The sequence below is a fragment of the Lagenorhynchus albirostris genome, chromosome 6 (assembly GCF_949774975.1).
Source record: "Lagenorhynchus albirostris chromosome 6, mLagAlb1.1, whole genome shotgun sequence".
NCBI lineage: Eukaryota > Metazoa > Chordata > Mammalia > Artiodactyla > Delphinidae > Lagenorhynchus > Lagenorhynchus albirostris.
This window is the reverse complement of record NC_083100.1, coordinates 34,118,235-34,129,686: the sequence shown is the minus strand read 5'-3', so window position 1 is coordinate 34,129,686 and position 11,452 is coordinate 34,118,235. Positions and strand designations below refer to the sequence as shown.

The window sequence follows — 11,452 nt, the reverse complement described above, 5'->3', positions numbered from 1 at the left end:
GACATTAAGCCCTTGTCAGTCATATTGTTTGCAAATATTTTCTCCCATTCTGTAGGTTGTCTTTTCATTTTGTTTATGGTTTCCTTTGCAGTGCAAAAACATATGTTTGACTAGGTCCCATTTGTTTGTTTATGCTTTTATTTCTTTTGCCTTGGGAAACTGAACATTGCTATGATTTATGTCAGTGAATGTTTTGCGTATGTTCTTTTCTAGGAGTTTTATGGTGTCATGTCTTATATTTAAGTCTTTAAGCCATTTTGAGTTTATTTTTGTGTATGGTGTGAGGGAGTGTACTAATTTCATTTATTTACATGCAGCTGTCCAGCTTTCCCAACACCACTTGCTGAAGAGACTGTCTTTTCTCCATTGTATATTGTTGCTTCTTTTGTCGAAGATTAATTGACCGTAGGTGTGTGGGTTTATTTCTGGGCTCTATTCTGTTCCATTGATCCATATGTCTGTTTTTGTGCCAATACCATGCTGTTTTGATTACTGTAGCTTTGTAGTGCTGTCTGAAGTCTGGGAGAGTTATGCCTCCAGCTTTGTTCCTTTTCCTCAGGACTGCATTGGCAATTCTGGGTTATTTATGGTTCCATATAAATTTTAGGATTATTCTAGTTCTGTGAAAAATGTCATGGGTAATTTGATAGGGTTCACATTAAATCTGTAGATTGCTTTGGGTAGTATGGCCATTTTAACAATGTTCTTCCAATCCAAGCACATGGGATATCTTTCCATTTCTTTGAATCATCTTCAATTTCCTTTATTACTGTTTTATAGTTCTCAGTGTTTAAGTCTTTCACCTTGGTTAGGTTTACTCCTAAGTATTTTATGCTTTTTGATGCAATTTTAAAAGGGATTTTTTTTTTTTTAGCTTTCCCTTTCTGATAGTTCATTGTTAATGTAAAGAAATGCAACAGATTTCTGTATGTTAATCTTATATCCTGCTACCTTGCTGAATTCGTTTATCAGTTTTAGTAGTTTTTGTGTGGAATGTTTAGGTTTTTCTATGTATAGTATCATGTCATCTGCATATAATGACAATTTTGCCTCTTCCCTTCCAATCTGGACATGTTTGATTTCTTTTTCTTATCTGATTGCTGTGGCTAGGACTTCCACTACTATGTTGAATAGAAGTGATGAGAGTTAGCATCCTTGTCTTGCTCCAGATTTTAGTGGGAAGACTTTCAACTTTTCACTGTTGAGTGTTACGTTGGCTGTAGGTTTGTCATAAATAGCTTTTATTATGTTGAGATATGTTCGCTCTATACCCACTTTGGTAAGATTTTTATTTTCTCTCATGAATGGATGTTGAATTTCATCAAATGCTTTTTCTTTATCTATTGAGATGATCATGTGGTTTTGTCATTTCTTTATCACATTGATTGATTTGCATATGTTGAACCATCCTTGTGACCCTGGGATGAATCCAACTTGGTCGTGGTGTATGATCTTTTGTATGTGTTGTTGGATTCAGTGTGGTAGTATTTTGTTGAGAATTTTTGCATCTATATTCATCAAAGATATTGACCTGTAATTTTCTTTTTGGTAGTGTTTCTATCTGGTTTTGGTATTAGGGTGATGGTGGCTTCATAGAATGACTTTGGGAGTGTTCCCTCCTCTTCAGTCTTTTGGAAGAATTTGAGAAGGATTAGTATAAGTTCTTCTTTGTATGTTTGGTAGAATTCCCCAGTGAAGCCATCCAGTCCTGGACTTTTGTTTGCAGGGAGTTTTAAAATTACAGATTCTGTTTCACTTCTAGTGATCAGCCTGCTCAAATTATCTATTTTTTTAACACATAAGGAAGCATTTATTTGAGGTTTAACATGAAATCATACAAATAAAATTTGTATAAACAAATCCACATTGAGTCATAACACAGCAGAAGACAAAGTTAAAACGAATTGGCGGCTATATACAGTTGGACAGAGTTGTGTCTTGTACACTAGAAAGTCTTTTATAGAATAATCATCTTAGATCAACAGAAGACCAATCTTCAATGTCATCCTGCAAGCAATCTCCTCCTGTTTTCTTCAATGTCCCCTTGTAGTATGGCTGGCAGTTGTTTTGGTGACTGCCACCCCCTTGAGATGCCTTGCCATAAGTGCTTTCTTGGGCACTGTAGTCTGCATATCCTTGTCCGTATCCGCAGTTCCTAGTTATACCCAGAATAATCATAGCAGCCATAGCCACTATAGTTTTGATCACCACCATAGGCGCTATTGTAATTTCCATATCCTTGATCATAATAATTATTACTTGGTTCCAGTTTTGGCCCTGACCTCAGTCACGACTCCAGCACCACCTCACCCACCAGCTACAGCACATCTTCTTCCTTTTTGTTGTTGCCTGTATGTGCAACTTTGATTTCACACTTCCCAGGACCAATTTGATGATAACTGCTTACTAACAATTTCTTAACTGGCTCTTTGTATATGTAATAAAACAAAATCCTGTTATTTGCTTTTGTATCCATGGGAAGTTCAATATTTTCAATCTCTCCAAAGCCTCCGAAATATTCTTTAATTTGTTCTTCAGAAGTATCTGGGCTCAGTCCACCCACAAAAAACCTTTTGAGGGGTTCCTTCCCTTTTAAAGCTTTGACCTTTTTAGCGTCTAGCAATTTGCCATCCAGTTTGTGTTCTTTAACTTCCAAAACCTTATCAACACTAGCAGCATCTTTGAAAAGCACAAATCCAGATCCTCCTGATCTTTTGGTGACTGGATCTGTTTTAATTGTGCAGTCTACAACTTCCCCAAATTGAGACAAATATTCAGTCAGATCTTTCTTAACTTGTATCCCAGCTCAAGCCTCCAATAAACATTTTACTGTCATCCTGCTGATTCTTGCTCACGTTAATCTTGGATCCCTCTCCGAATTCCTCTGTGTTGCTGTACTGATATATATCCTCCATGGTGGCAGAATTGTTGGCTGGTGGGTGCTGTCACGCAGTCTGAGTCGTGGCCGCAACAATGGCAGAGCATTGTATGGAGCTGGATTGAAAATGGCGGCGGACCCTAATTAAACTTAAAAGCTTTTACACAGCAAAGAAAGCCATAAACAAAACGAAAAGAAAACCTACAGAATTGTTGCAAATGATGCAGCTGGTTTTCTTTTATACTTGAGTTCAAATTTTTGGTTTTTGTGAATCTTTTGTATGTTTTTGATTTGTGGTTACACTGGTTTTCAAGTATGTTAACTCATTATTGTGTCTACTTGCTTTAGACTGGTGGTCCTATAAGCTCAAACACATTCTAAAAAATCTACATTTTCTTATTCCCCTATTTTATGACGTTGATGTCCTGTTTTACATTTTCATGTTTATCCTTTTGCTGTTCATTGTAGTTATAATTGCTTTCACAAAATTCTTTGATTTTTTTTTTTAATCTGTGTACTGGCTTATTCAAGTGGTGTACAATCATTTTACATACTTGCTTTTCCGTATTTTGATTTTCCCTTTCCTATGGGTTCTTCTTTTCTATTTAGAGAAAACCTTTCAATATTTCTTTTAGGGTAGACTTAGTATTGCTGTATTCTTTTAGTTTTTGCTTGCCTGAGAAATTCTTTAATTTTTTCTTCTATTCTAAATGATAATCTTGCTGGGTAGAATATCCTAGGTTGCAGGTTTTTCCCTTTCAGGACTTTGAATGTATTTTGCTATTCCCTTCTGGCCTGCAAGGTTTTTGTAGAGAAATCAGCAAATACATTATGGGGGTTCTTCTGTAACTAACTCTTTGTTTTTCTCTTGCTGCCTTTAGAATCCTGTCTTTAACTTTTGCCATTTTAATTATGATATGTCTTGGTATAGGTCTGTTTGGGTTCATCTTGTTTGGGACCCTCTGTGCTTCCATTATCTGGACATCTGCTTCATTAGGTTTGGGAAATTTTCTGCCATAATTTCTTCAAGTACATTTTAGATCCTCCTTTCTCTTCTCCTCCTGGGATCCCTATTATGCACAGCTTGGCATCCTTTATATCAGCCCATAGGTCTCATATGTCGCTTTCTTTTCTTTTTTTTTCATTTGTCTTTCAGCGTTCTGTTATGATTGGGTGATTTCCATTATTCTATCTTCCAGATCACTTATTCGTTCCTCTGCATTATTTAGTTTGGTATTTTATTGCCTTTAGTTTGGTTTTCATCTCAACAATTGAGTTGTCTAATTTTGATTGGCTCCTCTTTATAGTTTCTATTTCCTTGTTACAGTGATCTGCATTTCTATTGACAGCCTTTCTTAATTCCTTCAGCATTTTTATTACCTCCTTTTTGAATGTGGAGTCTGGCAGGCCGGAGAGGTCTGTTTCATTGTTTGTTCTTTCAGGGGATTTTTCTTCTTTTAATTGGGAGTGTTTCCTCTGCTTTTTCACTTGTATTTCTTTGACTCTGAATTTAGGGGAAACAATTATCTACTGTGGTCTCAAAGGGCTGTTTTTATGTGGGAGCATCCCTGTGTAGCCTCCATGAGTCCATTATTTTTGGTGTGAGGGCTGTTTTTTGGTATGGATGCCTGCCATGTCTTTCCTCAGAGTTAGCTGGCCATCATCCCCTTGATATGGGGTATGATTGGTGTTGTGATGACCAGAGCTTGCACTCGATGTTGGGCAGGGCCTCCTCTGCTCTGTGGTTGTCACAGCCCTATCGAGAGCAGGGTCTGCTTGCCAGTTGTTGGAATAGAAGCCCCCAGATCCAGTTCTAAGCTGCACTGTGAGGTAGGTGGGATTGGAGCACTCCCTCTGGGAAAGGAGCTGCTCCATATTCCTCTCCAGGGGCTGTCCACTGGGACGGGCACTCTGTGCCATCACCTGTTACCTAGTGCATGTGCTCACAAAATACACTGTTGTTGGCACTGCCCTCGGCCCTGCCTCCGCTGTGAGAATGCTGATAATCAGCTCAGATTTCAGCCCTGCTTCTGCTTGTGTGCACCCACAAAACCTGCTGCTCCTGGCACCAGACCCGCCTCAGCTGGGGAATGCTGGTAATCAGCTTGGATGTCCCTCAGGCGCTGCACTCACAAAGCCACTGGTATAAATCCACTGAAGTTGCGTACCCGGACCCGTTGTAGGAGTGGCAGTAATCTGCCCAGATTTCAGCCTCAGCAGCTGCATGTCTTGGGCTGGGAAGTGCAGTGAGGTGGCAAGGACTGTCTGTCCTGGTCTCTCTCTCTCCTGCCTGCTGCAAACTGGCTGCTACACTCTCTTCTGAGCCTCTGAAGCTCCCTATCTGTCCCCTCTGACCTCCTAGCTGGTGAAAGGGGTTCCCAGGGTGAGGGAACTTTTTCCCTTTCACAGCTCCCTCCGAGGGGTGCAGGTCCCATTCCAATTACTTCCCCCCCCTTTTATCCTACCCAGTTTACATGGTGATCTTTCGTGCAGCTTTGGTTGTATGAGATCTTCTGCCAACGTTCAGTAAGTATTCCGTGAGAATTGTTCCACGTATAGATTATTTTTATATATTTGTGGAGGAGGTGAGCTCCATATCCTTCTATTCTGCCATCTTGATCTCCAACCCCCCAGTGGATTTTTTAAATAAGGAATTGGCTCACATGATTATAGAGGCTGACAAATCCCAGATCTGCAAGGTGAGTAGGCAAGCTGGAGACCCAGGAGAAGCAGTGGTGTAGTTCCAAATCGAAGGCTGGCAGGCTGAAGACTTAGGATGAGCTGATGTTTCAGTTCGACTCCCAAAGCAGGATAAAGCTGATATCCCAGTGTGAAGGCATTCAGGCAGGAGGGATTCTCTCTCAGGGGAGGATCAGCCTTTTTCTTCTGTTCAGGCCTTCAACTGATGAGGCCCACCACATCAAGGAGGGCAATCTGTTTTTTCAGTCTACAGACTTAGATGTTAATTTCATCCAAAAATGCTTTCACAGAAAGACCCAGAATACTGTTTGATCATGTAACTGGGCACACTGTGGCCCAGTCAAATTGACACAAAAAATTAACCATCTCAGTAGATATTGACAGCCTCACCCTGAGAGTGAATGCCTTAAGTGTTGCACCATAGGCTCCTGGCATGCTATATCAATTTTTTTTTTATCACTGTTGTAACAAATTACCACAAAGTGGTAATGACTTCAAACACCACAAGTTTATTATCTTACAGTTCTGGAGGTGAGGATTGTAGAATGATTTGGCAGGGCTACATTCCTTCTGCAGGCTCTAGAGGAGAAATTTCTGCCTCTTCCAGCTTCTAGAAGCTACCTGCCTTCTTTTGCTTCACGGGTCAGCATTACTTCAGCTTCTGTTTCAGTGACCACACCTCTGAATTGACCCTTCTGCTTCTGTCTTATAAAAACCTTTTGATTATGTTGAGCCCACCCAGACAATCCAGGATAGTCTCTCCAGCTCCAGATCATTAATTTAATCATAGCTGCAAAATCTCTTTTGCCATGTAAGGTAACATAGTCAGTTTCCTGGGATTGGGATGTTTGTATGTTGGTGGGGGAGGGGTTATTATTCTGCCTACTGTACATGGCTAATCTCATCTTGGTATCTGCTTTCTGAAGGATCCAAAGTAGCACAGCCACCTTGGCCAAAATGACCTCCCATGAGTTTCTATAGTACTTTCCCCAACAACACTTACACAACTCTACTATAACTACTTCTGTGTTTATGTCCCTGTAGACTGTGGACTCCTTGAGAATACTGTCTTATTCACGAGAATGTAGTTTAGCAAAATGTTTGGCATATTAATTTTATTTCCATGGTAGGAAATTTTTGACCATGTCACAATATTGCTGTTAAGAGTTTAATGAGGCAAAGTGACTTGAGATTTCCATCTAGTAAATATTTCCTTCCTTTACTGCAAGCTAGATCAATGGTTTTCCCCATAAGTACTGTTGGTTAGTTGCCTGTTAGCTCTCAAATCCATTTCTCCACTTTTCCTCTGCTCTGTTTCACTGGGAACTACATTTCCCATGCCCCCTCACTCTCTGGTTTCCAGCGAGGCAATAGCAGGAGATTAGAGAGCAGGATGAGAGAGAAGAAACATAGTTATTTCTCACCCCCTGCCCCACTCCCCTGTTTCTTGTGGTGTCTCTGTCAGTGACTGTATCTTCTTTGTATTCTGGCTTTAGGACACTGGTCACACCACTTCTTCCTGATGTCCTATCTGAGGGGCGCTATCACTTTCTGCTCTTGCCAATCTCTGGATTGCCACATCATCCCTTTTAGTTTCTTAGCCTTGGTTCCATCACCCATGAAACCAATTCCCTGTGTTCCTTCTACTTGAAAGATCCAGAGGTAATTGTGCTTTCCCAGTCACACTCTGCTTGATATATGTACTGGCAACTTTGGAATTACTAGAAATTCTTGGTCTCCCCCCCAAAATTACTACCTTGATTATGGCATTAAATGAACGATCAGAAATTATGTTTTCTATCAGCCAATTCTATCTAAACTCCATAAACTTTATGATTTATGGTAGAAAAATGGAAATGGACAAAAATTCTATAAATTGAAATTCTTACTCCCCAAGAGTGAACCAAAGTTCAGCAAGATTCAAATATTGTATTTGATAAGAATAGAACCAATTCTCAAAAGTCTCTTAATTTAAATCCTATGCTGATTTAGCTAATTTTTAATGCAGTTTGTTTTATACAGTTTCTTCCTGAGTTTCATGTTATTAAAGAGGCTGTCTCATAGTTTTCTGAGTAAGCTAGAAAGTCACTTCAGTGTATTAGAAGCCTCAGGAATTAGTAGTATGAAACTTGTTTTTTATTATCTTTATAGTGTAAAAAGTTGTAATATCAGATGATATTGAAATTAATAGATGTTCTATAGGCCCAGGGAATTGCATACTGTTGAATCTAGAGCTGAAGAGTTAAAGTATATTCATAACAAAAGGCTGAACATACATAACTACAAATAGATACCCTGACACTGGGTGGTCAGGGATAATTTAGGGCATAGCAAAGATTTGGAAAATCAGAGAATAGTGAAAAAGGGGAAAAGTCGGGAAATAAAACTTCACTAATGACTATGTATCTTTGAGGTTGTTCTCTAAGATTTATAAACAAAACACATTTACATCAAAAATGTTTTTTTCATTTTAATTAAAACAAAATGGTTCTAACAAGATGAAATTTGGTTACTGACTTCTATCACACAAAAGGACAGATCTCCAAACCATTTTGTTAATTGGAGAAATGACATTCTGACTATTGGCCTCACACATCATTCTGAACTGTTTAACATCTGGATAATATCACAAATGAGCAAACGTTTTTCAATATACTCTTAATTTTTTTTTTGGCTGCATTTTATGGATTTCATAATCTGGGATTGAATCATTTATATGAACTAAGCCTGCTGAAACCATTCGAGGACTTGTAAATTTTCCAGTGTAGCTTTCTTGTTTGTTAACCTCTGGAGCAGTATACGGTCTTGCAGAGCATTTTAACTGATCATGGCTATCATCTGGGCTCTTTCCTAAAAGCCTTGCTCTTGATTTTGCTTTTTCAAGATGCTTAAATGAAGTTACATGTAAATCCTCAACTCTATCCGAACAATCCTAAATATTAAAATAAAAGATCAGGTTGGTGAGTTAGGTTTCTTAAAAGTACATTTTAGACTTACAAGGACTAAAGTTTGTAATATCAACAAAGAATGAGAGCAGTCAAATGTTTTATAGGCAGTCCCCAAATTCAGACCCTACATTCAATGCCTGCCATCAGATACTTTAAAAACCATACTTTAAAAAAATCTCATTGTTTCAAAGGATCTGTTATTTCAAAAGGTATGCAAGATATGAGCTGAAAACCAGAAATCTTAGGGGACCTGTCCTCAGGGGTCAGACTCCTAGGCAAAGACAGCCCTCCTATAATTCTCCTCTTCTAAAATACCTCTTCCCCAACCCCAAACATAAATTATAAGCTCTTATATTATACTTTTTAAAGCATCCAAACATTCATTCTTTAAAAGTTAATAAATACCTTCTTTAATATTTATATACACACACATACAGAGGTCAGCATCTAAGGATATGGTTATGTTTATACTAAAATATAAAAAATTTTTGTGTACATTCTGAGACTAAACAAGTAAAATATTTAGGAAAATAACTGGAAGGAAATACACCAAAATAATTTTTTTAAATGATGGTTGTTTTAGGGTGGTGGGATTATGGGCTTAGTTTTCCTTTTCTCTTTTTTTTCAAATTTGTACAATATGACTATATTTTATTTAAAAAATGTAATAATCTACAAGTACCCATAAGAGGGTATGGAGTTATTAGTCATTTCTCAAATTAGTGTAAACTAGTTTCCTCTGCAGTTTGAGCAGTTTGTCCCTTAATGCTTTGCAGAGATGGCCACACCAAGGGAATGGGCCTGCTTTGATTTGGTGAGAAGGTGGGAGTAGATTAATAGAATTGGCAGGTAGGAGGAATTTAGGCAGGACTAAGAAGAATTACGGCAGCAAGAGAGAGAAGATTTACCAAGAAGGAGGTATGAAGAGTCCATATTTTTGCCTGGGTTTGCAAGTAAACATTCTTCCTTTTCCATCTTATCTACATGGAAGCAATTAGGTAAGGGAATTATTAAGCAATTATTAAGGGAATTTCTGCTACATTGGTAACATATAATTTTTACTTGACAGTTGATATAACATTACTAGAGTGACAGCAGAAGGGCACGGAGACCCACACCACTGGTTATTTTTCTGGAAGCGCCTACAACTCAGTTTCCCTGTCTTCTACTTTGATTGCTTTGGGAGATTTCCTGGATTTTAGAGAATCAAATGAGTGAGTCTTTCTGATGATCTGAAAAATGCCCTCTTACCTCTCAAATTCTCTGGTGTCAATTTTACTAGAGAGAAAAGTTTAGGTACTGTTGGTTCGACAGAGGGAAGTAAATATAACTATCTCCCTTATCCATTCTTAGGATAAAGGTTCTGAGATCCTATATGATCCCATACCATATAACGTAAACACAATCTCTTATTTTGTTTGGAAAAGTGATAATAAAGATTCCACTTATCTGAGGGAACTTCAGAAAGTCTTTGCTTTTCAAAAACTATGAACCCATCTTTTACTTCCTTTTCCTCGTCTGTACACACACACACACACACACACACACACACACACACACACACTCATTATTAAATTATTGAATTTAGAAAAGAGAAATACAAAGTTGAGAGTATGTTGATAATATTTACCCTGCTACACATTTGCTTTACTATTTACTAGAGGTAATCATTTGCTTTGCTGTGGAAAACAAATTCAAAGCAACTATTCTGAAATTAGATCTATTTTCTCATTCAAAGATAGTTATGCACATCAAATTATCAATATAATTTCATTTTAGAATTTGTGCGTTTTCCCAACTGTGGGTCATGCCTATCTGTATATGCCAATAGAGAAGAGCAGTGTTTCAGAAAATTAAAATAAGCCCCTTCCATTCCTAGAGATTTTAACTTTGCTTTTGAATGGTTTATATAACGTCTAGTAGCAGATTTACCTTCCTAATTGTTTTATGTTAATATTAAAAATAGATATGAATTTCCATGTTTCTCAGCAGATGGCAGAGGGGTGGTGATGAGAGAGAAAAGAAAAGAGTAGAAGCTAAATTAAAATTTTACAATTCATAATTCAAGAGATTGTAAATTTTGCATATCTCTAAGGCTTAGCAGAATAACTGGCACATAATATGAACTTAGTTTGTTTTACTGAAACAAAGATAATTCAGCAATCTGCAAAAAGACTATATATTTATACTTATATCTGCATGAAAAGACAATCGCAGCCTTTCTGTAGCATACAGCCACTGCCAATGGTTTTACAGGTTGTGCCTGCACAACAGCCCCTGGCTGAGGGGTCAGTCAGGGCTGAAATAGCCAGTCTTCCGTAGACAGAGCTGTGTACCCTGTCCAGGCTGTGTCAGCCAGTAGAGTCGGCCTGGAGGAAAGAATGCTTTTTTTCTAATTCGTGATCTAGAGGGGGGTCCCCTTTATTTTACATAAAGGCACTAAGTGTGTTAACATTCCCTTGATTTTCTGATTGCCTTTGAATGAGGTGAGGTGATATTTGAATGTCAGAAGAATTTTTAAAATTTGGAGGTCTGTTTATCTTGGGGCAGTTAAGGTTACATACATACTTGCATGCAGACACATATACTCTAGATTATCTACAGAACTTTGCCAAATACAGAAATAAAAGACTTAGAAAAACATTATTACGTGTATAGTTCTTCTTGCAGTCCAATGAAGCAATGCCCTTGGAACAGATTTTCTTAGAAGAATTCCTGTGGTGGGCAGTGTGGTTGGTAATATACTATCTTGTTAAATGACTTTTTTTGTTTGCTGACATGGTCTCTTTCTTTTTGAACCTTGGGCTTTAGATTTTCTCTCTTTAGTACTTCCGGGAAGAGGGATGGTTTTGAGTTTTTCTCAGCTATCAAAACTTTATATTTAAGCAATTGTGATTCAGGGACCTTTTGTTTGGTTTTATATAAA

The 11,452-nt window shown here is 38.0% G+C and overlaps 1 protein-coding gene, 1 long non-coding RNA gene and 1 pseudogene across 2 annotated transcripts in view; 1 reads left to right on the top strand and 2 right to left on the bottom strand.

The window, feature by feature from the left end:
- Nucleotide 1: 1 nt before the first annotated feature.
- Nucleotides 2–11,452, top strand: part of LOC132522171 (uncharacterized) — a 71,333-nt gene continuing 59,882 nt past the window's right edge. Inside the window, exon 1 of the long non-coding RNA XR_009541097.1 lies at nt 2–409. This is a non-coding gene — a long non-coding RNA (uncharacterized LOC132522171). The remainder of the gene's footprint in view (nt 410–11,452) is intronic.
- LOC132521914 (heterogeneous nuclear ribonucleoprotein D-like) lies at nt 1,969–2,930 on the bottom strand (annotated as a pseudogene).
- C2CD6 (C2 calcium dependent domain containing 6) overlaps nt 8,159–11,452 on the bottom strand; it is a 140,621-nt gene continuing 137,327 nt past the window's right edge. The window contains 3 exon segments of the mRNA XM_060152326.1: nt 8,159–8,510; nt 11,177–11,277; nt 11,280–11,451. Of these exon segments, the coding sequence (XP_060008309.1) occupies nt 8,226–8,510; nt 11,177–11,277; nt 11,280–11,451 (558 nt within the window). The 3' untranslated portion in view covers nt 8,159–8,225.